A 27,097-nucleotide genomic window follows, 5' to 3' on the forward strand; every position below is an offset into this window, starting at 1 on the left:
CCATCATCATAATCATCATCACCACCATTATAGTCATTGCCATCATCATCATCACCATCATCATCCATATCATCATTGCCTTCCATCGACCCCCATTATCATCATCATTGACAGTACCATGCATCATGCATCAGTTGACCACCATCAACTTTAGTACCAACATGTTCCACTATTTCTTTGCACTGGTAAAAAACGTTTTGCGCATCATGAAAAAATATTTCTTAAAATTTTAATACACACTGCTTGACCTACTAATTTTACAAGGCTATTTTTATGATACGTTATTCTAACATTCTAAACAAGATATTTCATGTTTTTCATTCTCGTTCTTATAGTGTTCTACCGCGAAACTATAAAATACGAACCAATCGTTACATCGATTTTTTTTACATCCAGTAGAGAATTTCGTCAGTACTGGTCATTTTTCTTTATGGTATGACATAGGAATGGCTTTCAGTCAGAACCAATCAAAGTCTGAGAAAACGGGCCTTATCCAATCACGATTCTTCGATTAAAAAGCCAGTTGAGAGTAAGAGAGCCCAGTGATATTCTCAAGTACGCTCAGTATTTAAGAATCTTAGAAGGAAAAACTTCATACTATACAGTAATTCGGCGATAAAAATTTCTTCCCGACGTGTTTTACGATAAACACGACCAGAGTAAATTTTTGGCGCCAAGAATATCGACCTTCTATTTTTTCTTCCCTTTTCCACTTTTCTTCCCTTTTTTGCCTTTCTTTCCTTTCTTCTTCTTCTTCTGTAGTGCTTTTCTCGCCTTGTGTGCGCGCCACATTGCTTGGATGAGTCTAGCGGCGCGAATCTTCATATTCAGCTCACGTTCGGCGGCTTCAGCTCTCTCTTTGGCTATCCTCCTTTCTTCAACGATTTGAAGGTATTCTTTTTCAAGGGTTTTGAATCGTTCCTCGAGTTCTTGTAGCTGTTTCTTTTCTTCAGTGTAAACAACATCTAAAGCATCAAACTCATCCTACAGAATAAACCAATAAATTAGTATTAATTTTATAATGTTAAGCCAAGGTTAACTAAATATTCATGACTAGAGAGTCATTGAACGATGTTGACCCCATATACCTTCAACTCTAAATATCAACCTACTTGCACTCTCCGTTCAACAACAAAGTCACTACTTTCTTCAAAACTGTATCATCTAAAATTATATGGCCATCGCCCTTTTCTGTTGCTACTCCTGAACTTTGGAATTGACTGCCTCTATAAATTAGAAACGCTACTAATCTCTCCAATTTTAAATCTGAACTGAAAACCTACTTGTTCAAATTAGCTTTTAATTTGTAGTTAGAATAGTGTGTATATATATTTTTTCATACATACTTGTAATTATTCCTACAAGCGCTTAGAACAGACTGGAAAGCGCTCAACCAAATGCATTATTATTGTTATCATTATTAATTGTTGACAGGAATTTCATGAATTATGCAGAGTCAAAACATACCTGGCGTTCTCCCATATCGCTGTCAAACTTTTGGATCCAGTTTTCTACTTCAGTTTCAATTTTGTACTTGCGCTGCAAAGAAAACAAAAAAAGTGATGAGTCAACGTAGATCCACCTTAGACCTAGACAAAATAAATGTACATTCTTAGAGATGCTATTCCCTGACATTTTTTCAGGAAATCCTGAGCTGGAAGAATGTTCGTATAGGCACCTATGCAACCACCCTTAGGTCTGACGGCCCTAGAGGAATAGCACATTTGAATATGAAAAAGATCTACAGACCTTGGACAATCGCACCAGAGCCAGGCTCCAATTAAGTAAAAGCCCAAAGATTAAATCGTATTTAAAAATTAATTCCTGAGCTGGATGAAAAACTGGAGAACTCAGTGAAAAACCCTTAAAGCACAGGAGAACCAACAAGCAACTCTAGTCACATGACAAGGACCATGGGAAATGAACTGCGTCACATTGGTGAGTGATGGTGCATTAGTGGTGCACATCACCCGTGCTCCCAGTGAAAGTAACATTGAAAAGAGGAAGAAAGAGAGAAGTAACTTAGTTTGCACCTTCAAACTACCCCTGGTAATGGGCCTGTTCAATAATTGAATAAGCGAGCAGAAGCCATGGTGTATGGAGACCACAAGGTAGAGGCACATACAGCCTTCACAGGGAGTGGCTAAGGAGGGATAACAATTATTGATATTCACTTGAACTTCCTGTGGATTAGGAGGGGGTGGATTTGTGCCCCCAAAAAGGTACATACCTTCCTAAGAGCAAGTTCACTAGCTCTGTGAGCTGCTCTTTCAGTATCAAGCTTCTTTTTCTGTTCAATTATTTCTTGCTGTAGTTTTGATTTCTTTCCGTCAGAGTTCTTCATTTCAGCTGTCTCCTGTTTGCTTGCCTCATTGACAACCCTTCTGTTCTGTTCCTCTGAATTGCTATCTATTGTGTATATATCATTCTTGAGTTTGCGGATCATCTCATTCCTTTTTGAAATCTAGGGGCAAAAATTTTCATTAGTTAGTATTAGAACATTAGAATTATGACCTTCAAACACCAAATTTTATTGAACACCAAAACAACCTTTTGGGTGCCATTAAAGTCATTAAACTGCCTTAAATGAAGTGAGAGCTTAACAATAGCCAATGTGCAAGAGCACGAATCTTTAGCACGGAAATAATTTCCAATTTTCTTCCACGCAAACTTTGTAATCTCGTTCTTTCTCTGACCCCCTATCCCTCGGAAATTCCAAATTTCTCTGTTGGGGGGGGGGGGGGGGGGAGTAGGTACGGATAATTTCTGAAACTGCACATCATCTGTTAATATATTAATTAGGATAATCTAATTACCTCATTGTCTTTATCATCAACAGCTTTCTGTAGTTCTTCCTGTAGTTTGTTAGCAATGGCTCTCGACTTTTTTTCTCTTTCCATCACGGTCTTCAAATAGAAACTTCTATCCTTAACCTCACTTGGTGTTGTCAGTAGTCTCTCAAACAAAATCGCACGCAGGATTAAAAGTTCATCAATCATTGAGTTAGCTTCCACAGAGCGCTCTCTTCTTTCTTTCTTCAAGGCTGTTATAGCTGTAGGGTTGGTAGAAAACATTCGAAGGACAGTCCTAATAGAGTTTTGTACAAGGACACCCAAATGTTGAAGTCTATCAACATCGACTTCACTACCATCACTGTCGCGGTCTTTTGTCAAATCTTCCTTCTGTGAAATTCCACTACCACTTGCTAAAGAACTATGACGGCTTGTTTTGGCAGCCTCCGTTATGGGAAGGTCATGCTCTTTTTCATTTATGTCTTCAGAAGCGAGACTCGACTTTCTTGATGAACCAGGAGTTTGAAATCTGATTTGTTGTGGTGTTGTTGAACGATTACGTTTTTGCTCCAACTCATATCGTGCCAGACCCTTTCTGTAAGCATCTTGTAATCTATCGTGTTCCCTTAATACAGAACACAAGTCTGATCCTAAAATAACAGAGAAGCGGTCGAGATTTTCAGTAATGTACGGAAGCAAAGTGACGACCTCGATTCTTCGAATAGTTTCATCAGCAACAGCGACGACTCGTTGTGCTTCGACTGAGGTGAGCTTTTTCCTAACAGGATCAAGAACTTTTAGCGGATCATTCCCTTCTTTAGGCTTTGCTTTGATTTTTAGATTAAGGTTTTCAAAGCTTGAGGCTAAAGAAGCAGTTGTTTCTGCTCTAGCGGAATGAGCGACCGCCGCCGCCATCTTTGTTCACTTTTCTGATGTCCTCGGGTCGGCATGACAACGGTATCAACCAAGAACCCTGATCTTACACAGGTAACCCAGTAGGCAAAAAATACAATCAGACATCGTTCTACTTCACTTTATTTACTTATAGTAAAAAATAACATATAAATATATGACAACCAGAAGATTTTTTGTTATTAGTTATCAGCCTTTTTATCTAATTGTTCTTTCTTTGTTGATTCATCCAGGAATCTCTTGAATGATTCATATTCTTTTTTCTCTTCTTCATTTTCTTCCTCAATGTTCATGTCATCATCATCATCATCATCATCATCATTATCAAGATTGATTCCAAATGAGACTCCTGATGGCATGGGCTGTGATGACAAAAGTGATGAGCTACCCTTCAGGGGAACAGTTTTCCCTTCTCCCAAGTCTTTCTGAAGTTTTTCTAGCTGTTCTTGTTTTTCCTTCTCAGCCTTAGCCACTTTTTCTGCCTTTAATCTTTCATATTCTTAAAATTAGAATAAGATTTTTGACATCAGCAGCTTTGTCAACATCATACTTGACATCTTAATCAGCCATTTTACATATTTTTTAGCCATTTTTCAAATCTTCAAATTAAGGATACATTTCTTCAACGAGTGAACTGTGAACTGTTACATGATTTTATAAATAACAAGTTTACCTGGCTTATATTCCTTTTCATATTCATCAACAGCTTTACCAACAGCATCAATAAATTCATCCATGCCAGCTCCAGTCATAGACGACACACCAACAGTTGGTAGATTTTGATAGAACTCATCAAGGACAAGGCTCATGGATCTTGTCAGACTTGACATGTATGTTGTATCTTGAGCTAAGGCTTCTTGGAAGACTTCAAAATCTTGCATCCATTCTATTGCAAAACTGTGGTCAACAATGTCTGTCTGTCAAATCAAAACCAATCGAAAATATGAGAAGAAAAGCCTTAGTAATGAAGAAGAATTTCTTATAAATGGCAGTTTAGAAAATAGCATTCCAACTTTGGCCAATCAGAGCGAGCATGAATGCCAAGATTTGATTATATCTGACAGAAAATTTAGATGTTATCAACAACCCTGGAAATAAAAGATTGTGATTGGCTGAGGTCAATAAGCTAATTATCATGCTCTCTCCTGATTGGCTCCAGCTTTCACTCTACATTGTAATTGGTTAAATTTGTAAAAGTGGTCCCTGTAGAGTGTCTCCACAGTAATCACATATATTTGCTGCAAAAATAAATTCTTTTCTTGAATGTTATTGAATCCTTGTACCTTATTCATGACAGCAATAAATGGTAGTTTAGACTTGTATAAGATACTGCAAGCATAGAGCATATTGGACATGAAGGTCACAGGATTGGTACTTCTTACAGTATCTATTATATACACAACTATTGTAGGGAATGATGAAGCAAGTGCCTCAGTAATGATGGACCCTGACGCTGACCAGGTAAATACTTCTATCTGTCCAGGAGTGTCAAATACTGCATACCTGGATGAAGTATGGAAAAAACACAGGTTATACAATGTATTGATAGAGGATCAAGGTTACTAAGAGATAGAAAAACAAGGAGTGAAAGAGGGAAGGAAGGAAGAATGGAATGAAGGAAGGATGAAAGGAAGGAGAGAGGAATTAAGGAAGGATGAAAGGAAGGAGGGGATTGGGAATAGAGAGGAGTGAGGAAGGGAGAGGTGAAGGGAAGAATGAAGAGAGGAATACTTGGAGGGAAGGAAGTAAAGAAAGAAGTAAGAAAAGGCCCTTCTCTCCATGCTCTGTTTTAAGAGTATTCAAAGCTGAAGGTACGCAGGTTAGAAAGAAATCAAAATTGATGTGGAGATCCTGAGGATCGAACTGTGGACCTCAAGCTCTGAAGGTCATGCACTAACCAACAACTTAGAAATGCCTAATCCTTAAAGGAAGGGAGAGAGGGAGTGAGTGTGGGAGTGAGAGGATAAAAACTTACTGATATTCCTTTCCCTTTTTCTCCAAGAAGTTCATGACCTGATCAAATCTTGTGGCAAACAGATTCAATGATGTGATAATACCACCGTTAGGACCAAGTTTAAACTGTTTCATCACTTCTTTATAATTCACAGTATCTCTAATGTCAATATTTGCAGGGTATGGCACTTCATGTACAGCAGGGTCCAGGTTGACTACATATGGTGGAGTTTTCTTGGAATGAAGGTGTGCTGTCAGTCTCTAAATATAGTAAAAAAAAGTTTGTTAGACATTCATACTCCATTTACAGGGCTTTTCAATTCCATCTGCAAAATTGTGAAAAAAAAATTCAAGACATAATAGAGTTTTGGTGGACGCCAATCAAATATCTCTAAAACTAAGACGCAGTAATATTAATAATAATAAGAAGAAGAAGAATGGGGTTCTTATATAGCGCATTTCACATGGTCTCAATGCGCTTTACAATTTTGACAAGTGGAGGACTTTACGGGCTGCATATTAAGGCCCTATTGGCAGCCCTGCATCGTACAATCGTGAGTATGAATTTTCAGTAGATTAGTATTATGCCTCCAAATAAGCCTGAAGCGAGATGACGTTTTACCCCCGTCTCTAGACCATAATCCTTTTCACACTGCTTTTGTTCTTTAATTATCACTATTGTTCCTGTATTCTCTAAGGAATCAAAAATTTTCGGAGTCGGGGGTAAAACGTCATCTCGCTTCAGGCTTATTGGAATAGGCTGTTGAACCAGGACACAATCCCCTACTCTTATACGAATAATTCAACAGGTTCTTTTATGTCCCCCATTTACTGTAGGTTAGGTTAGGAAGGGTTGGGAGAATGGGCCGCGGTTTAAGTCCTTGTCCGAGAAGACTTGAAGGTCTAACCATTAATATAATAGGATATTATTGGTAGTAGTATGAGTATTATAAACTTTTTAATTGCGAATGATTCCAAGTGACAGATCACGTGTCAACATCTTTAATATAATGTTCAAGCGATTATTTTCAAATCTACGCGTTCTAAACACCTATACCAACCCCAAGAAAGAAAGACAAGAAGCTTACCTGTACGAAGGTAGTTTTTCCAGACCCCGCCATGCCGAGAACGATAATACAAGCAGGTTTCTTTGTCGAAGAACCTTCGTCTGCTCCTCCACTTGCAGCCGCCATATTGAAAATTACCCATAACACAGCTGGGTCGTGGTTCCAGTGGTCTGGGAACTAGTCAAGTGACCCATTAATAGAGGCGTTCGTTACTTAGGGTCCAATGTAATGTTCCAAGCAGTTAAATTATCGTAAAATGAGATCGACTGTAGCAATTAAACAATTATTTAATCAAGGATTTTACCGCTCGAGGACTAAATACTCAAACATTCGTATTATTTATAGACATTTTAGTTGCTCATCTAGTGGGTCTGGTTCGCCCAGGCAAAGCTCTCAGAATCCTCGAGTGTGCATTGTTGGAGCGGGTCCTGCTGGATTCTATACTGCACAGCAGATACTCAAGGTTAGTAGCATTAGTCTTTATTAGATAGTCATTATCATCTACTACACCGCGTAGGAATTGTTATGTAATTACACAGGAAGCCCATTCTAAGACATTTCACTTCTTATTATAGCTGTGCTAATGTTTTTACACCTAATACTTTTTGAACTTTTTCTCAAAAATATTCCAAAAAACTTCTTTTGAGATGTTTTATTTTTAAGTGAATGTACAGGGTTATCACTTGTAAAGCATCATATCTACTATTGCTATATTTATTATAATCATTATCTAAGGCCTAGAGCAAACGTCGAACTTTCCATGCGCCGAACTTAATTACACTAAAGAATACCGCCTCATTATCACCTGATATCCATTGTTTTTAATGAGTTTGGTGCATGGAAAGTCCGATGTTTGCCCTAGGCCTAATTTTCCATAAGTTAAAGGAGTTGAGTAAAGTAGCGGAATGCATAACAGTGCAAAATTTCTTTCATTTCAGTCACATGATTCAGTCCATGTAGATATAATTGAGTGTTTACCAATTCCGTTTGGTCTTGCAAGATTCGGCATCGCACCAGACCATCCAGAAACAAAGGTTTGCATAATAATGCTTCAATTAATTTTGATTTATTCATTTATTCTTTTATTGATTCTTTTCTCTCTCTCTCTCTCTCTGTAGAACTGCATCAACCAATTCACTACAACTGCTTTGTCAGAAAGATGCTCATTTTATGGGAACATTAATGTTGGGAAAGACGTCAAAGTCAGTGACCTACAGCAAGCTTATGATTCAGTTGTCCTGGTACTAAACTCCTGAATAAGTTCAAATACCGTAGTAGTATACACCTATTTCAAAAAAAGGTGGTCAGAGCCAAAGGAGTAAGGGGATAGGTCATTCCAAGAGAGAACGAAATTATGGGTATACACCTAAGCATTAATGACACAGGTCTTCAAAATGGGTTCATTAACTACAAACGTCATTGAATCTCTCAATACATTATTAAAGCTCCACGTTCTTGAAGAAAATAAAAAGCAGAAACAAGATATTCCAGTTATTCTTGGATCTTGGAGTGACTTATTGCCTTTGGCACTGGCAAACTTTTTGAAATAAGAATATAAAATAACTGAAAAAATGCTTATATATAGAGGATAGAGAGTACACTAGGTGCACTAACTGGAATTTGCAGGGGAAGGGGTGGGTCATGACAGGTGTATATAAATCAACTCACCCCTTTGCAATACCCTTTTGTGTATATTACAGTGTTATGGAGCAGAAGATGACAGAAGACTTGGGATCCCAGGAGAGGTATGTCTATGTGTATATTGATTGTTTAGAATAATGAAATGACCATAAAAAAGGACCATGTACAGGAGAACTTTCAAAAACGTTGATGTTTGTTTTGGGGGGTCAGTGCGAGGGCATACATTTGAAAATGTACTGGACTGGTATGAATGAAACTGAGTGGTAAAATGGTGTCAGTGGTCTCTTGAAATTTTATTGTATATTAGCAAAAGGTATTGACCTACAGCAAGTCTTAGATTAGGAAAATGGTTAAGACTTTTGAATGTTTTTCAGGATTTACATGGAGTGTATGCAGCAAGAGCTTTTGTTGGCTGGTATAATGGACTACCAGAAAACATTGAAGTAAGTAAATAAAATGATCATCACTAATTAATGCTTGGCAATAAAGGGTCAAAGGGAGGATTCTGTGGCAGAGATATAGGAGTGGACTCGCCCCTCCCCCCTCCCCTTGTGAAAAGAGGATGTTATTGAAGCACAAAGGAAGCACCAATATAAGTTGACTGATTGGTTAAACTTTAGAATTTTATTTGGTTTAATTCAATTATTTGTTGAGTTATTGTACAATTGTATGCAAGAAGAATGAAACTGTCTTTTATCCTTTCAATGATGGCCCTCTTTTTCAAAACCCTAAATCCACCACTTGGATTCTCAGAATCATTTCTATTTTTCTTATTATATTCTCTAATTTATTCCATAACCTGAAGTTGTCTCCAGATCTGAGCTCAGAAACAGCAGTCATCCTTGGACAAGGAAATGTAGCTCTGGATGTGGCAAGGATCCTTTTGTCTCCAATCAGTTTTCTTGAGGTAAAGTTAGAGGATGTTTGGGCTTCCTGTGGTATTCTTACCACAGGTAGACCAAAAAATGATTAAATAATTTAATTTCTGTGGAGCAATAACTCTTATTTTCAGATCAAAATTAAAATTTCAGCAAACAGATATCTGTGAACATGCTATTGAGGCCTTGAAGTTGAGCAAAGTAAAGACTGTGTACATTGTTGGAAGAAGAGGACCTTTACAGGTACTGCATCCTTCATCTTCATCATCACAACCCATGACATCACCATCAACATCGCCATTATAAACATCATTGCCATCATCATCACTATCATCACCATTGTCAACATTGTTGACATTATCAGCACCAATGAACGACTATTGTCACCTTGTCAACATCATCACCACAGTCTTTATCAATATCATCACTACACCATTAACTTCCACATCATTGCTGTATTTTTGCCAGGTTGCCTTTACGATCAAGGAACTACGAGAGTTAACCAAAATAGCAGGGACAAGGGCAGTGTTCCCTCCTGATGACATGAAGCCAATGAAAGAAGTTCTTCCCAGTAAGTTATCATCAGCAAATATTAATCATTCCTTCTAACACTTCCTGCATTACTTTAATTGCTGATTCTGTTACTCTGTACCTTTGATTCTCATGTTCAGACACCTCTGTAAATACCCAGTTGCGAGTTACTATAAAATGAAAGTAATGCAAGAAATTTCTTGAATGGTAAATTTGATTTCAGAAATTCCAAGATCACGTAAAAGGTTAACAGAATTGATGTACAAAATTGCATTGTAAGTATGAGGTATGGTGAAAATGGACCGCTACAAACACCTATTTATATACCCCCACCAAGCCCATCCTAACAGACCGCCCTGATTAGCCTATGTATCACCCACTCTACACATCCATGCACCTTCACCTTATCTCTTGCTATCTATTTTACGTTAAAGAGAAGAACATACTCCTCAAGAGACTGAACGGCGTCTCCAGGCAACCACTGAATGGCGAGTCAAGTTTTTACGGAGTCCAGTGGAAATTTTTTCAATGAATGATGGGTCACGTGTTGAAGGAATAAGATTAGAAATAAACAAACTAGTAGAGGTATGTTTATCACTTTTTTTATTGTTTAGCAACCAATAAGACTGTATGACATATAATCACACAGGACCTAATTGTATTTTATATTTCTTGATCTAGTCTCCTGCAGGTGTGGCTCGTGCTGAAGGGACCGGGCAAACAGAAGATGTACCATGTGGACTGGTGAGGAATTATCACACACGACTGATTTGTAGGGTTCAAAAACTGTTTGACAAAAGTGTTTTTAGTTTTATTGATAATTATTATATTTGTTCCAGGTGTTTCGTAGCATTGGGTACAAAAGCGTCCCAATCGATGATACGGTCCCTTTCGATCATAAAAATGGCATCATACCAAATGAAGATGGCAGAGTCCTTGGCACCACTGGTAAAATGAGATGCTTTTTCATATATTCACTATTCTCTCTCTTTCTCTTTTTACGTCAACTTTTGTCTGTCTAGAATCGACTAAACCCACAGGGAGCCCGTACGATCTGTATTCGTAGCTTAGAAATCCACTATTTCTAAGTAGTTTTCTTATGTGCTGTTTTCTTTTCAATAGGTCTATATTGCAGTGGATGGGTACGACATGGACCTGTTGGGGTCATCGCCACAACAATGAACGATGCGTTTGCAACAGGAAAACTAGTGGTCCAAGATCTTAACGCAGGTAAAAAAAAATTTCTTTTCTCGAACAGCCGTTAATTTACTCTGAAGTAGTTTGCAACAAATAATCGAAGCAGGCGATGATATTTGTTGAAGCTGAGGTTTCTTGATTTAAAAAAAACGGTTAAGAATTACTCTACTTATGCGCTTCCTGGTTCCTAACTTTCGTGAGAGCAAGTCTTGCGCAGCAAACTCTGGACAAAAGAATCTGTTGAGATTTACCTTACTTTGAAGCCTGAGCGGGCTTCTTCAAGTCTACCTTTCTTGAGCCGGAGTAAGTCTGTAATGTTATTCATTGATTCAACTGCTAGGAATATCGAGTCACAGTGCATCTGAACGAGGTCTGACAGCAATCCAAGGATTACTAGAAAAGAAAGGTAAGGTATCCTCAGTGTGTATAGTGATGTGTAGTTTTCACTTTCCAATATTTGCATCATCATCATTATTACTATCATCATCAGCAGCAGCATAATTTAATACTCATATTTGCGCATGTTCCATAGCTAGGTAGATGCTACCATGCGTATATCAATTAACCAAGGTATAACATGCACTATTATAGATTGACAGATGTCTATCTAGGACTGTCATGGGTCCGACCCACAGCGCCAGCTCAACGTTCCGCGAAGGTGCTCTGTCGCGATCAGCGCTCACTGCCTTCTTAACATGTATATGACTCCATCAGGTCTCTGTTTTTCCAACGCATGCGTTGTCTGTCTTGTCGTTTTCTTCCTGGTGGTTCCCAGACGTCTTCGGGTTGGGCGTGTCGCAGGCATCCGGACAACATGTCCGAACCATATCAACCGTTTCTTCCATAGGATGTTAATTAGTCGGGGCTGTGACCAGTTCTCTCATGGTTGGAAGCTGTATGTAAGATCAAGAATAGAAATAAAAGCTGAAATAGGATATTTAGAAAATATAGAGATGTTTTCGGAAGCCCATCACATGCCCTTAGCTTAACTCGTCGTAATCCTACTAAACTCTAATGCATTTTCTTGACTAGTGACTCAGTTAGTAATGGACTCCCAATGCATAAATAACAGATAATCCGTTTTTACTCATTCGATTTTTTCAATTTTCTTTTCATTTATTTAGGGAATGAAATAGTTCGTTTCGACGAATGGGAGAAGATTGACAGAAAAGAACAAGAGCGAGGAAAGAAAAATGGAAAACCACGAGAAAAAATAGTATCCACTAAAGAAATGTTACAAGTAGCGAAAGGATAAAAGGATGAAGAAATAAAAGGTTGATGTGCTTGTAGTAGACGATTCTTATTTGGAATAAATGAAACTAGGTTTCTAAATAGAAGGGGGTCAGTTGCTGTCGTCTGTCGTGATATAGTACAATACGAAACTTAGAAGACATGTCACTGGTGTCTGGTATGGAAGTGTTGTGGCTGATGAACAGGGAAACGATTAATCCTAAGCCACTTGATCTGAAAGACAAATCCAGTCTTAAAATTTCAATTATTTTTTTATTGAATACATTTAAAGTTGTTTTTTGCCTTTAACTCAGCAAGTATTGGTTATAGTATTGCTGAAAATGATACGATTTGGAATAAGAAAATGCCTCAAAACTTTGCCCCAAATTCTTTGCTTCAGAATTTTCGTATATCTACACAAGAAAGAGTGTGTGATTTTATTTTTATTTTTTTATTTTTTTGAATGTCAAAAAAGAAAAGAATGAAGAGGAAATAACAGAAAAAAATGCAAAAAAGAAAAAAAATATGTAGGAAGGAAATTGATAGAAAAATGTAAAAAGAATCAAAGTATGGGAAAAAATGAACGATTTTTGATTCTTTGTTCACAAACTAGCCACATCCTTTACATACTGATGATTTTTGTGACTATCACGTGAAGTTCGTTTTACAAAATTAGAATGGAAAATATATAATACAGCTAAAGCCATTATCTGTGTGCTTTTCTCGATCAAAATTAGACAAAAATTGGACTAGTAAAGAACGGGAAAAATATAACAGAAACGGAAGACTAAGAGCAAAAATGCAAAGACAATTAGATGGGTTTGCGTGAAGTAGTTTGTCCCACTATAGATGCCGTGTTTGATAAGGATTTGGCTCCACATATTAGAACTCGATAAAATGTGAAGGCTTTACGCCTGAGGAAAGCAAAAACTTTCTGGAGCCATTAAGAAAAGCAGTTTTCGGCGCCAGGTTTCCACGTTTGTCTTGTAGTTATGATTTTCAAAGAAAAGAAAAAAAAATTGTCATTTTTGTTATGAAAGTGTAAAAAAATATTGGACTGTATTCATATTTGTTTCGTTTTGAAGGCGTGTTTAAGATAAATATTGCTTTAGTTATAATTGGAAATTCTTGCTTTTAGTGTTTGAAGTGTTAATTAAAACTAAGAGTGACTGTGTCACTGTCTGTCTGTCCGTCGGTCTCTATCCTACAGCCCGCAAGATAGTAACTAAACGTGCTTACAATATTCTCTCGTCTGGACGAACCAAATCAATTCCACACGATAGTAATTTGTCGAAAATCTATAACAAAAAAAAACATGAATCGTGCGTCAACGATCTGAGAATGGCTTAGTTAACGCTCAGATCAGAATCAAGTGTTTGGCATTGGCGGGGTTTTTGTCACGGGTGGGCAAAAGGACCACAAATGCCGGGAGAACGATGAACAAGAACTAAAACATTGATCATAATAATAGAATTAGGCTGACATAATATAACGGCAAGAGAACCACCATTATACATGTCACTATTTATAATTATTTTTCAACTAAGAGGCGTATTAGCAAAACCGATGGCTTACAGCAATTCCCAGAGGAATTAAAATCTTGGCCCACAAACAAATACACATGCAGTGATTGTCTTAAACATTACTACAATTATATATTCTTTTCACGATACTACAGATTAATATTCATTATGTTTAAGATTTACTATTTGTATATTTATTCATTTAATTTAGTTTTTCTTTGCTTAGGTTTCCTTTATTCGTTTATTTATCTATTCATTCATCCATTCATTTATTTTATTTCCATTTTTTTTCCTCTAACACAAGCATTCAGCGCGTGCGGTCAAACTCTGTTGTTTTTTTTTGGCGGGAAACGCACGAATGACAATATTTGTGCACCTCGCAGTACCGACTTTAACACACAGGGTCTAAAACACAGTATGCCTTATTTCAAATAGTGCTATGGATTTCAAGCCATTTTCAAAGCAATCCTCTTCCGATGCCTAACTGAGGGGTTTTTCCTACAAATCAGTTGATAATAACATTGATAGCAATAGCAGTTTAAATTGTTAGTTTATCTTTCTCTTTTTCCTTACTCGTTCCTATTATATTGTTATTCCAACCACCTTTCATTTGCCTGCAATTCTCAGCCAACGCGTGTGTCCACAAGGCAGAAAAAATGGCGGGAAACATCGTCAGTCAACCAGGTAAAATAATTGGTCAATTCCGTTTAAGCCAAATACCAAGCAACAGAATTAAACTCAGCGCAGCAGGACGCACGCAAAATTTGTAATTCAGATTTCGTTTTTCGATGTTATTTATCCGTTTGATAAAAGATAATAATGAGGCCTAAGAGACTGGACGAAAATCAACAACACGAACAGAAAAACGACCAAGAATTCATCACAGCAATACTGTGGCCTATAAAGATTGGAAAATTACGAAGAAGCCTTTTTACTATATCAATTTTGGCTCTCGATTATTATGTAAGTGTTAATTTAATGTGAAAATATTTTGTTTCCTTACTCGTAATGAAACTGGGAATCAATGTTGTCTGCGCTGCCTTGGCGATTGTCTTGAAATCTAAATTGGTCTAGTGTTTTCATGTGCTCGCCCAAATCATTCTCATTATTCCCAATATTCTAATATTACTCATATTCAATTCAAGTGACCGAATTGAACAAAAGATAGATAATTGAAAAGATAGTGTCTTCTCACATTTCCACCCCTTTTTCATTACTCCATAGCAGGTATTCATAGACAAATTTCGCTTCGTAAAAAAAATATTCCACCCGAATGCACTACCGTTTGGCAACAAGAGTTTATTGATTTCCACCAAGAAGGTTTTAAAAAAACGCTTGAATTATTTTTAATGTTCCAGGTTCCTAGGTTGTAGCTGTATTTTTTCTGTAGACATGTTTTCACGCCTGCGAGCAAAATGCTCGATCCCCACTTCACGCCAAAGAGAACAGTTGGTTTTCAGCTAGTCAGGTAGTGACGGTGTTAGTAAAGGATCGAGTCCCTCGACATAGCTCATTTGAGGCCAATAAAACAAGCATTTGCTCTTTTGTTGGTATATTTGATCTACATTAGCGCTAATGGCATTGCTTCTATAGATCGATCAGATTACGAGATTCAGTTTTGATAGTAATATACAAAGCAATCAAATAATCATGGTCACCTCGCTCGCGCGCCCGCTTGGCCATTATGACATGACCATACAATACTGAATGATGTCTAGGCCTAACTATGGTGGGTAATGTCAAAACTGAAGATGGTTGATTTTTATTTAATTCGTTTTGTTTTAATAAAGGTTCAAATATGGGGTTATTGAATAAGGGACATATAAGTAAAGAAAAAAGGATATGGGATACGCTGACAAAAAAATTGGGGCTTTTGTTTTTATGATATGAAAAAACTTCTTCAGTTGAATCGACTTTCCGAAGTCCTTTAAAAGAAAGACTAGTAACGACCTCGTGGTGCATAGGATTGTGGGTATGAACGTGTCGAGACAATTACCATCCACCAAAAGGTCGTTACCAGTCTTACAATGCGGTTTTTTTACCCTCCTGCATATAGTCCTTACTCTCCCGTTCCGTCGGCCGGTTTTACCTTAGGAACTATCAACCAATCGCAGACAGGCTCTGTTATCGATCCGGGAACTCAGACTTCAACCAGTCAAAGCCAGACTCTACTCAATCCGGGACCTTAGATGTCAGTCAATCAACCAAATATAGCCAGGGTTTTTAGTAGTCTATCAGGGAACTCATACTTCAATCATAGACAGGTTTTGTAGACATCCGGGAACATAGATTTTATCGTGTTACCTTGGAAACGAACAAATAATGGCTATTAACCGGCTTAGTTAAATTTACCTTAGGTTATGAGCCAATCACAGACAAGAGCTAAGGGATATTTTAAGAGCTTGTTTTAGGTAAGTATTGTTGATAGACTAATAGGGTACTCCACCATCTAATGCACGCTTAAAACTAGTTAGCTGTTTATCTGGTATATACTTTGTTTAGCTTTTAAATCATTAACCAGTTTGAAGAAAAGTCATTTGAAAATGCAGGAAGTAAAACGAATTAAAGCCCCTTTATAGAGGATCATGAGGCTTAAACTTATATGAATGAATTCATGGAATTATAAAACACTCGTATGTTGTTGCCTATATACGACTGCTAAAGCGAAAACTCAACTTTTTCATTCTATAGTTCAAGGTGAACTTCGTTTTATCTCTTGTATTTCATTCCATTTTTTGCTTTCCTTCTCTACTTTTTAATTATATTGTCAAAAAAAAGCTTTGAAGACGTCGTAAAACAGGAATTAAAAAAAGCATTTTTTGCGATTTCGATGTGAATAATAGCGATTAAAACTGAACCATTCAATTTAGAAGTTCAACATCAGCAAAAAAACAACCCTGCAGAGAAGAAATAAAGCTTAATATAAAGATAAATGAGCCAACTCAACGAGATTATACTGGTGAGTTTAAAAGATTTTGGCGGATGAGAAGATACCTAATCTGATCTAATTTAATACAGATCTTATTAACTTCTCTAACATGACCCAATCCAATCCGTAAAATTTAACATCACTTGTCTGTTTTGAAAAAATTATGAAAATACGTACTGTTGGTCTAATCCTCCCTGGGGGAAGTTGACAGGGTTCAGTGATTAGTGCGCTGGTTGCTAGGAAGTCGTGGGAGTAATAATAATAATAGTACCACTGTCTGTAGTAGGTTTTTTTATATGAATGACCAGAGAATTGTCACGGCTGGAAATGCTAGAGTTCTCTTGAATAGACCATTTTACCGGTACGACGCCATCTTGATTTATATCAAGGGGGCAATATAGGATATTAATAAAGCATTGAGTGGCGGAGTTATGTTTTCCAATAATTTGAAATCTAGGTGTTCCACATATTGTTCCAACTACCAGCAAATTCAATTGCTTTTTAGATGTGCTTCTCATTAAAAAGCGTAAAGTCATATCAAAAGACGCCCTGACAGCTGTGCTGTCTATACATTTTTCCGATAGTTGCCCCCTCGGCATTCCAAACAATAGAATTCAAGATGGCCGCCGTATTGGTAAATACTTACTATTCTGTAGAATAATATGGTAAAGTATTAGTGCGTACCCTCAGATCAACATTTCGTTACCAGTCGGCGCTTTCCGCATGCTTGTTCCTAAAAAAAACAAAAAAATCAAAAGTTCTGATATAAATCTCAAAATGGCTTGCTCCAATCAAAAATGACACACGTCATTCGGATACCATTTAAGAGCCATTTCCATTTATGCGGCAGTTACTTACTGCTCCGTCTATTTTATGCAGCAAATGCGTAAGTTACAAGTTCCGGCTAATTCACATTTTTTTATTATAATTATTACTAATTTACTTAGATCAGCCCAGAGGTGGTTTCAGGGTGATTTGTGAGTTAGTCATGTCCTGACTTAGACCAGCCCAGAGGTGGTTTCAGGGTAATTTGTGAGTTAGCTGTGCCCTGACTTAGACCAGCCCAGCGTGAGAATCGAGGTCGTTTCAGGGTCGATGAAATTTGAAGTTTCAAAACATTATTAAATATCCCATAAACTCGACTGAAATCCGTTTCTTAACGATTTTTAACGGTACGATTGAATGAGATCTAAACACGAAATAACAAAGTCTCATGAATATCTATGCGTTCTTTAGACGTTCATTGACTAGAATGGTGGATTGAGAATGTTTTTAGTGTAAACTGGAAACAGCTGTCCTATGCAATATAAACCAGGCCAATATTTATACATCTTTGATTATCCAATGTTTAAAGTATATTGTTGAACCGTTTCATTTCCATTGCTGTTTTATATTTAATTGCCTAGCCTTAAGCTTCGTTAGGAGAGAAAAAATATTTACGTAGCATAATCCATGAAGAGGCACTTATTAATTAAGAAGCAACTATTAAACAAAATGAAAAAAAGAAATGTTGTAGTTTTGGTAATCAAATAAAGTATTCTTGTTAAATATTCTCAGTATGGCCACTTATTCCCTTCTGAACTTAGTTTGCCTTGCGCTTATTATTCAAACAGCTCCAGCATTAACGAAATTGTATTTTAAAACTCACTATAAGTAGGTGTTTCTAGGGGTGATTTTTACCATTGATTTGGTCTCATATTTTGATGATTGTCAGCTGTTCATCAATCATTAATTACCGAGTGTGAGTCGCTCTTGAAGGAGTATTATCAGGAATGCATGAGCTGTTGATTAGAACAGCAAGAGAACGCATCTACAGCACGATCTAACCAAGGGTATTTTGATGTATTTCAGCTGTGACGAATAAGACACAAAACGAAATGATCTTGACAGTCTTTACATCAGGTGAACTGATTTTTATGTACCGGGGTTATTTGATTCTGTTTTAATTTTCACTAGACTAGAATGATATGATTACATTATGGTTGATGGGACGATACAAATGGTGTATTTTAGAGTCCATTTAGCGTCTACTCACTACTTTTCATTTTATCATTCACAGAAATTAAGATCGAGTTTCAAATCAACTGATGGCTCAAGGATATGAAAGAAAGATCTGTATCCAGTAAGTTGGCGGAATTTGTGTCTGAATTCGGTGTTACCTTCACGGGAAGCCAACTCAACGAATGAATGAGGGAAAGAACAATAACTGGGAACATAGAACGACGTACCAACACTATAAGGGAATCGGGTAAGATTATTCACTAAATGAGATTGCAAATGATTCTGTGAGAATGATTACATAACGTTGACTTCATGAGTTGGAAAAAAAATCAGGCCCATATTTTATACCATTATTAATTTTTCAACTCGAAAGCACCCATAGTCTGGCCTACCTAAAGCAACCCTAATTATCCGTAACAATTGAAAACGAGCCGACAACAGATTTCCAGCAACTTATCGCACTACTTCTTATTCCCCAGTAGTATACAATTAAGCACGTTCCACTGTTTGGATTGAAGGTAACTTTTTCTGGTCGATCGTCAGATTCAGATGATCGAGTTGTCGACTTAGGACTGATGGCGCCGGATCGATCCCAGTTGTTCTGTGGTTTTGTGACCTAATGTGCGGTCAGAAAATAGAAACTTTGATCTTTTCGGTTAAATTTCGTTGTTCAGCGTAAAATTAAATAAGATCCTTCAAAACACGTTTATAAATGATTATAATATTTCGGGTCGCTTTGCTAAGAGCCCGCCGCTGCCACCAATTCATTTTCCGACCGACACGGCGATTACTCTTACTTATATACTCACTATTATAAAGACTACAAAAATAACATGTACAGTAGTTACTTGATTATAAAAGGAATTATATGAAGAATGAAATTTTATATATGTTATTTTGAGAATATTGAATTGTTATTTTGAGGAAGGCTGGCGCGGTTTGGATATAGAATAGTTCTCTCGGTTCGTTTGAAATTTATACTAGATAAAGGGATTCATAAATTGTAGTTATTTCGTTGAGGTTGTAGTATATTTGAAAAAAAATTAAGGGCTAATTCAGGGTAACTCAGTAATGGAATTTTTCCTAATATAGAAAGAAAAATAAAGACGAACAGCTGATGAAATCAAAAACTAAAAATACACAGGACATGAGATGGTTTGGATAAATCGTGTATAGTAGTTTGACAACTGACAGATTTTGTGAATACATGCATGTAAGAACACCTTTCTTTCTCTTTTGATGTGCATATGTATGCATTACATACATATTTTTGAATCATATCTATACATGTATAGTACCACGTTTCAATTAACAACCACTACTATAATAAAAGTATTGACCTTTATACAATCAATACTCATATATGGAACATAAGAATCCAGTAATTGGAAATCCATGGTGGTTGTAATAAATAAATAGAATCGGAGGTTATTTATCGAAATCAAAGAAAATACCGTCGTCTTTGTACTATAAATATGTTATTGAATCCAAGGACCGTACAGGAACCCCGTCTCTGTAAACAAGGAAGCGCACTTGCCACAAACGTCACTCATTCTTTGTAAATGCATGATCCTTTGGACTCCATCCGTGACAACCTTCAAATTTCAACGAACCCTGAAACAACCTCTGGGCTGATCTAAATAAGGGCACGGCTATGATCTTATAAATCGAATTGAAATTTAGCGTTTTGCGGCGTTTTGAGGAGGACGAAAACTAGAGAAAAAATCTTGAATCAAGGGAGACCTAACAAACTCTACTCATGTGCAGTGATATCGAGTTTAATTTAGGATGCCGAGACCCAAGGGGTGTGAGGCGCTAGAGTGCCCTATCGCACAGTCTTTCACCCAAAATGGCTGGTTTCAAACCAAGCTAATAAATAATAATAACGATAGCTTTATTTAATTGTCAAAGCATTTAGCTTATATAAGTAATTGGGAACACAATTCACACAGACTTCATTTACAAAACATCATTAAACTACTTGAACCTTGTAATCACAGCAAGAATTACTCATAGCGCTTAAGAGCACGTTCTTCGGTTTTGACAAAAACGTCAACATATTTTTCTAAATCAATGTGTTTGGGATTGCTTCGCTGAAGCGGCACCCCCACCGGAGTGACTTTCAAGACCTGCAAGACTACCGATATATAGCCGATATATAGCCGATATATAGCGTTAAGTTTAGTATATTTGTTCATAATAAATTTTCTTCCTTGCTGCTCTTAATTAATATTTCTATTTATTTTAAAAACAGGAAATTTTAAAATTGGTCTTCGAGACATCAGGCGCCGTTAGATAGCCACAGCTCAAATACGTTTTCGTTTCAATGAACCTCTTTTTCTGTTTATTTGAAGCCAATGGATTTAGAGTTTTAGTAATTGGAAATATATACAAGTTCTTAGTGTAGTGTAAAGGATGTTGACTTATTCGGATTTCAGTACATTGACTTTGGATCTCAATGATAGTGTGTAGTATACAACCGGTAGTGCTTTAGATTACTGACCGAAAGTGGAGAAACGATGTTAGCCGACCAAGAACTGTCAGAATTATATTTATTGATGTATATCGTGATTTGATAGTCTAACGTTTGGGTTTTTTTTTGTTTTTGTTTTTTTTTTTTTTCAGTTCTCTGTCTCTTTTTCACCCCCCCCCTCCCCCCTTAATTATTTTTCGTTGTACGTTTTCTTTGATTTCTCTTCTCTTCACTTCCTCTCCCTCTCTTTCTTTCTTTATCGGTACCCAGTAACATAAATAAGGTCTCGACAACAAGTAGGGCAATGTGACACTAGAGAAAAACGTTTGCGCATGCGTGCATTTCAGCACGTTTCTAAGAATTTTGAAGGGTTTCAGTGAGAAAATAAATCAGTAATGATAAAAAGGTAAATTATACACCGTGAAAAGATGAAAAAACTTTGATGAAGTAAGTTTTTTCATCTTTTCACGGTGTATAATTTACCCTTTTATCATTACTGTTTCATTAGAAACACCGACGCAGCTCACACTAGTTTTTAGCTAGTTATCTCTTCTGAGAAAATAAATGTTTGTTTTCTCCAAGTATACAAAAAAGTTCGAGAGTATACTTTTGTCAGATCAAGATAATGTCTTAACAAACACAATATGAAAGAATTAGCCTTAAGTTTCAAGCATGGACACTAAGTTTTGGCATTTTGTGAAGTCCAATTTATCAGGCATGTTTGAAAGTCAAATTTACTTATGTTTTGACTAATTTGCATACGGATTCATACCATGCGCAGACGTTTTTTACTCGTGTCGGGCAATGTACTATTTTCCCGCCAATACAGACGCGTGCGCGTTTCATGTTTAAAGTTTCCCGCCATATCCACAGGAATCCCGTATGAATTAATGAAATTTGGGTGCCTAAATCGAAGTGTAAAACACTGACTTGCCATCATATTCAAAAAACTAATATTCATAAACTATCAAATCAATAGAAATTAGAAATTAATTTTTTTACAAATAAAAGCAAAATTTTTAGTCTTTTTAGTCGAACTTTTTTAGACCCCCTAACTTGCTACGGCCCTGTCAATACTTAAGATAGATTAACTCAAATCAACGGAGCGGGTGAATAGTTGTATCTTTGTAGTGATACTTGCTTGTCCGGCGTCGCAACAACAGAAACCCCGCAATTAAATTATGTCCTGTTTTTTTCCTCGATAACGCAAACAGAATTATTCTATGATATGCTGCCTGTTTCCTGACATTCAAACGCTAGCTACTATTACAGATGTATCAGCAACATACAATGCCAAACAACAGACTGCCCTCTTGAAAACGCACGCCCAGCGGGCGATAATGGATTTTGGCGGGCTGCAAATACGTTTGCAGCCTGCCAAAGATTCAACTCCAAAAATCTCGTACGGCAACTTTGAAGATTTGCTTAACTTGGCCTAGTATATTGATGATAATGATAATAATATGACTTTTGGAGGGCATATTGTTCATTTGTGACCCTTGCAGCAACATTTGCAAATGATTCTACCCGGGCCACAAATAAACAATATGCCCTCCAAAATTAATGTTATTGTTCTATTGATTAACAATTAATATGCATCTATCTATAATAAGCATCCATCAATCATCTCAGATCAGAGATTCTTGTAATTTCACTTCTGCTTTAATGAGCTAATTTTTTTAAACTCTTTTTTATAAAATTAAAAATTTTTTTTTTTTCATATTTGAATTTGAAATGTTATTAAAAACACGTTCTTATTATTATCATTTACTCGACAAGGTATTCAATTGAGTTTTAGTATGTTTATTGGTTTGGAAAAACATTCCGTCTTTCTTGTCGTTTGCTGTCACGATAGCGTATTGTTGCTATTTTTGATATGAAGAAGCAGAAAAATTAAAAAATGGCTCAAGGAGTCGTTTAACTGAAACCGCTACGAGCATAACTAGCGGTACTCCAACACATTGCTTCATATGTAACAGATACAAAGTTACAAAGCTTAGGCTTCCTATGTCTTGCACTGATTTCAAATCTGTTCTAAAGTAAATATCTAAAATAAACAGGATAGACAAATATACTATAAATAAATGCTTATAAACCTGCTTCCTTAGGGTTTGAAGAACCATCGCTGCATTATATCGATAGAGAAAAATCTCGGTTTTGCGTGATAAAGTGAAAATGTATCAATTATTTCGTGAAAACAAGGTGGATTTCCTATTTTCGTTATTATTATCACCACCTCCGGCTCCCTCGAGGCTGGAACGGAAATGAAAAATGAAACGCATAGAAAAACGTTTCAGAAACGTATAAAATAATCATGGTCACTTTTGATTAAACGCCAATGCCTTGTGTTGTAGCTTTTTGTGCTGCCGGCCTTCTAGAAAAACTGATGGAATGTCAGAGTAATTTTGAAATGTTTCCTTAAGATCTACTGCAGCTTATGTGAGTGAATTTCAAGATTTGCTCTATTGTTCAAGAGAATTTCATTTCCTGTTCAAATCTCATCATCGGATATTAGAAAGCCTTTTGGTTGTCGAGAAAGACGAAGGCTCGATTAATAGAAAAAGCAAAAGAGATGTATATAAATACCCTTATCGTGACCTCAAGGTAAGATTTCTCCACTGAATTGGCGAAATGCACGGAACGGTCACGTGATGTTTTCCCGCCATTTTGCAAAACTTAAGACTTTACTTTTTTTAGCTCAGAAACTTGTCACAAGATTCCACAGCGGTAGTCTACTAAGAACTGCTCATACTCCGATGAGATAGACCGCTGGCATTCAAATTTCGTAGACTGATGTGTAGTTCTTCCAGAACCGACAACATACAGAAATTAAGGTAACTCACGATACAATAGCAGTATTTTGAATAAAATTAGAAACTAAATAATCAAGTCTAGTAAAAGAGGAGGTGAATATTTTGATTCATTCAGGTCATACGAATCTGTTGTCAACTCTGTAAAGTTACCACAGTTCTAAAGATCAGGATTGGAATGGACTCATTACTTTATGCTGGGATCATAAGATGGATGAGTTAATAAGAACCTTCTAGAATTCACTAGGACTACCTACTAGTAATACTATGTGTCTGTCCTCTTACTGATCATAGCTGTCAGCCAATCAGATTGCGAGAATATGCTCTGTTTTTTAAAAATGTCATTCGACCAATATAGATGCTTACAATATCGTCAATTATATTCATCACGGTTCCAGCTTTAATATAACATGGAACGTGACTTAGATTTGAAATTCCCGTCAATAGATGTATTAATGACTGTAAGGTGATCAAGCCTTCTCCTTAGAGCCAAGGCCATTTCTATTCCAATAACTCTCATTCATCAGCTATTAAAACTACATTAATTACATTAACTTAAACTGAAATAACTATTACGTGCTTTTATGACAATCTTGAGATGGCTTTAATACAGCGTGGGCCTCTGCAATCCAAGCTTATAATGACTTGTCAGTACGTTCCTTATTTGAACTGAGACGCGAAGCCTGAGTATGGAATAGGGATTACATAAATATCGATTTATTTCATCGGGTGAAACCCGTCATTGCAAAAAGAAAGAAACGACGAGAGATGTCCGCCATGTTGGATGACATAACAAAAGAAAACAAACGAAGAGAGTAATTTTTTGTCAAGGTAACAAGGCAAGTAGTGCTTTTATTGCTTCATAATCAACGTCACTCTCTTTAAATGAAGTTGTATCGTATATTGTATCAATTTGATCAAAATCCTCACTATCAATATCATCACTATCATCCTCGCTATCAACGTCATTACCGTTGTTAACTGACGTCGTCATCATCATAGGCAACATCATCATCATTGTCAACGTCATCATCATCATCAACACATCATCCTCGCTGTCAACGTCATCATTACCATTGCTAACTGACACTTAGAAATCGATCATCATGAAATCGATCGGGTTTTTCTTTATTTTAGCTCGTTTATGCAAACTCTAGAGTTAATTTTTAAGGGACTTGCTATTTTTATTCTGACTTTCACTCGAAAGAAGCCGCCTGCGAATACAAAAACAACAACAACAAAAAAAGAACAAAAAACAAGCACAAAAGCTAAAACAAGATCTTAACAATTCGATAGTTAGTTCTCATACTTGCGCCGCGATTACCAGGTTTTATCCTACGTCTTCTCGTTTTTCAACTATGACAAGCGTAAAATAGATGTAGCTTATCGACATACTCAAAATCAAACATAAAAGAAGCAAAGGCTGACATGTGTTATCAGGGATGATTACAAATGTGTCACGATTTCACTTATTTTCTAAGGGTTATTAAATGAGGTTTTGGTTTGTTGTGACATAATGGTCTATTTTGAAGGTTTTGTATTTGAGATCGTAGAACGAACGCCGGTAACCTAAGTGGAGCACTTTAGACGGTTTTAAGAAAAGCATCGTTCATGTATATACTCTTGATAAGGATTCAAGGAAAAGTCCTGATACTCACGAATCAATTAATTGATTTAACACTTTGCTTCAATAAAATTAAACAAAAAAGGGGGAAAAAGCGAAGAAACAAATGAATGGGATGGGGGGACAAAGAAGAACAAGAACTGAGCTCCTTAATAGAATTGAGATTTCTACCAACAAGACAACTAAAAGATGGTTTTCAGACAAGTGAGCTCCGGCAGACAGTTAGACTTGCCAGTTTCCCGCAATCGAATATGGAAACACTTCAACTTCATTATTACAATTTAAATACTATTAAATCAAAATCTAGATGAAAGTTTCGATCAACATGGTTGTGGCTATCACTGGTGGTGACCGTGAGCAATTCAAGCATTTCAATTTTGTACAACTGTTTTTCCCGGCTAAACTTACCAAGTTTTTTTTTCACAAAATCATCATTTATAACCAACTTGTTTTAAGTAGAAACTTCTGTCTTTCTCTAGTATGAATATAATGAATGTTTTCTTCGTTATATTGTAAATTCGTCTTGAGCAACTTTTTGAATGAAATATTGACTTCAAATATTGACTTACACACGATGTCGAAGGTAGCCGCCATCTTGGATGATAACTGATTTCATCCACTATGGCGGCCATGTCTTGCATCCCTCCGTTTTATTGTGAAAGCTTACACGTTCAGAGTATATACCCCTTGCAGTAGGTCGGAATGCAGCTCCATTTGGAGGACATAACGATAGGTTTCTACTTCTCAGGAGATGAAATTCTTTTTTTGTTGTTGTTGTCCTCCAAATTGAGATCCTTTGACGTCACATGCAAGGGATCTATTGGTTCAATTCTTTGCTATATGATGCATGGCGCCATAGAGGATAATCTCAGTAACGAAAGCCGGATCTCTCCTTGGTTTATTTTGTCCTCCAACATGGCTTACGTCGCTTCGTTCGTGAAAGCTAACACGTCCAGAGTTTTGATTCACTGATTCTTTGTTATCGAGGGGAAAAAGACATATGCAAGAACATGGCGCCGCCATATCGCGGGCATGTATAACTGCGGACACACGACTTTATTAGTTAACCGTAATTTCCTGTACTTTCAAGAAAACCAGTCACTATAGTAAAGAGAAAAGAATTGACAATCAAAACTAGCAGATTTTGTCAAAATTATGGACCCAATGTGACGCCATTAGTGATAACAAGACTGAGGCTCATGTGCTGAGGCTCATTGTCGTCACTAACCGGCAATTTTTGAAGGAATTTGTAAAGATTACAACTGTTTAGTTTGAGTAGGCCAAGAGCTATTATTAGCCGTGATATTTTAATAAATACGATTCTTGAAGCTTAAACAAGACGCCTTGTCATGATCAGTAGTACATGCCAGACTAACAGCCACTAACCGCGCGCAGGATTTGTTACAGAGCGCAGTGAGTGATGAATAACCTATAGAACAAAACACAAGATTCAATATTCTTGATGCTGATAAAAGCTCCTAATTATCCTTATATTGTACTTCCAGGCAGGCGTCACATTAGGTACGCCATCACTAA

At 36.7% G+C, this 27,097-nt stretch overlaps 4 protein-coding genes and 1 long non-coding RNA gene across 6 annotated transcripts in view; 2 read left to right on the top strand and 3 right to left on the bottom strand.

Annotated features, from left to right (window-relative positions):
• Nucleotides 1-244: 244 nt before the first annotated feature.
• Nucleotides 245-3,717, bottom strand: LOC148913158 (dynein regulatory complex subunit 10-like). Its single transcript, XM_089026131.1, has 4 exons — nt 2,817-3,717; nt 2,231-2,464; nt 1,468-1,539; nt 245-984 (listed from the first exon to the last, which is right to left on the bottom strand). Exons 1-4 carry the CDS (start codon nt 3,705-3,707, stop codon nt 691-693), a joined length of 1,491 nt encoding a protein of 496 aa, XP_088882257.1. The 5' UTR covers nt 3,708-3,717; the 3' UTR covers nt 245-690.
• A 94-nt stretch (nt 3,718-3,811) lies between these two features.
• LOC116293029 (GPN-loop GTPase 1) lies at nt 3,812-6,856 on the bottom strand. Its single transcript, XM_031700425.1, has 5 exons — nt 6,746-6,856; nt 5,680-5,918; nt 4,988-5,207; nt 4,378-4,621; nt 3,812-4,203 (listed from the first exon to the last, which is right to left on the bottom strand). Exons 1-5 carry the CDS (start codon nt 6,848-6,850, stop codon nt 3,887-3,889), a joined length of 1,125 nt encoding a protein of 374 aa, XP_031556285.1. The 5' UTR covers nt 6,851-6,856; the 3' UTR covers nt 3,812-3,886.
• Nucleotides 6,857-6,891: 35 nt separating this feature from the next.
• On the top strand, nt 6,892-12,260 carry LOC116293028 (NADPH:adrenodoxin oxidoreductase, mitochondrial). Its single transcript, XM_031700424.2, has 15 exons — nt 6,892-7,187; nt 7,663-7,758; nt 7,843-7,965; nt 8,425-8,469; nt 8,740-8,808; nt 9,171-9,272; nt 9,397-9,486; nt 9,712-9,814; nt 9,998-10,049; nt 10,209-10,359; nt 10,456-10,518; nt 10,614-10,722; nt 10,897-11,004; nt 11,312-11,377; nt 12,096-12,260. Exons 1-15 carry the CDS (start codon nt 6,981-6,983, stop codon nt 12,224-12,226), a joined length of 1,515 nt encoding a protein of 504 aa, XP_031556284.1. The 5' UTR covers nt 6,892-6,980; the 3' UTR covers nt 12,227-12,260.
• The window catches only part of LOC148913159 (uncharacterized), a 54,338-nt gene continuing 37,601 nt past the window's right edge, over nt 10,361-27,097 (bottom strand). Inside the window, exons 4-7 of one of the 2 annotated variants that reach the window (XR_016119087.1) lie at nt 17,300-17,386; nt 15,814-16,028; nt 13,441-13,499; nt 10,361-11,864 (exon numbers count right to left, since the gene is read on the bottom strand). This is a non-coding gene — a long non-coding RNA (uncharacterized LOC148913159). The remainder of the gene's footprint in view (nt 11,865-13,440; nt 13,500-15,813; nt 16,029-17,299; nt 17,387-27,097) is intronic. The other variant, XR_016119086.1, reaches the window with a different exon arrangement.
• LOC116293024 (atrial natriuretic peptide receptor 2) overlaps nt 18,507-27,097 on the top strand; it is a 42,233-nt gene continuing 33,642 nt past the window's right edge. The window contains exons 1-2 of the mRNA XM_031700407.2: nt 18,507-18,555; nt 18,713-18,901. The gene's annotated coding sequence lies outside the window, so the exon portion shown is untranslated. The remainder of the gene's footprint in view (nt 18,556-18,712; nt 18,902-27,097) is intronic.

The sequence above is a fragment of the Actinia tenebrosa genome, unplaced genomic scaffold (assembly GCF_029948245.1).
Source record: "Actinia tenebrosa isolate PJP-AT-01 unplaced genomic scaffold, QUT_ActTen_1.0 PGA_scaffold0__85_contigs__length_37466705, whole genome shotgun sequence".
NCBI lineage: Eukaryota > Metazoa > Cnidaria > Anthozoa > Actiniaria > Actiniidae > Actinia > Actinia tenebrosa.

Excerpts from the sequence above, each read along its gene's own strand:
- LOC148913158 (XM_089026131.1), bottom strand. The coding sequence starts at position 3,707 with ATGGCGGCGGCGGTCGCTCATTCCGCTAGAGCAGAAACAACTGCTTCT. Across the intron at positions 1,540-2,230 it reads GTGAACTTGCTCTTAGGAAG|CGCAAGTACAAAATTGAAAC; the intron begins GTATGTACCTTT and ends TTTTCTTTGCAG. Across the intron at positions 985-1,467 it reads GCGATATGGGAGAACGCCAG|GATGAGTTTGATGCTTTAGA; the intron begins GTATGTTTTGAC and ends TTTATTCTGTAG.
- LOC116293029 (XM_031700425.1), bottom strand. The coding sequence starts at position 6,850 with ATGGCGGCTGCAAGTGGAGGAGCAGACGAAGGTTCTTCGACAAAGAAA. Across the intron at positions 5,919-6,745 it reads GAAAAACTACCTTCGTACAG|AGACTGACAGCACACCTTCA; the intron begins GTAAGCTTCTTG and ends TACTATATTTAG. Across the intron at positions 4,204-4,377 it reads TGAAAAGGAATATAAGCCAG|AATATGAAAGATTAAAGGCA; the intron begins GTAAACTTGTTA and ends TCTAATTTTAAG.
- LOC116293028 (XM_031700424.2), top strand. The coding sequence starts at position 6,981 with ATGAGATCGACTGTAGCAATTAAACAATTATTTAATCAAGGATTTTAC. Across the intron at positions 7,759-7,842 it reads CAGACCATCCAGAAACAAAG|AACTGCATCAACCAATTCAC; the intron begins GTTTGCATAATA and ends CTCTCTCTGTAG. Across the intron at positions 9,487-9,711 it reads GAAGAAGAGGACCTTTACAG|GTTGCCTTTACGATCAAGGA; the intron begins GTACTGCATCCT and ends TATTTTTGCCAG.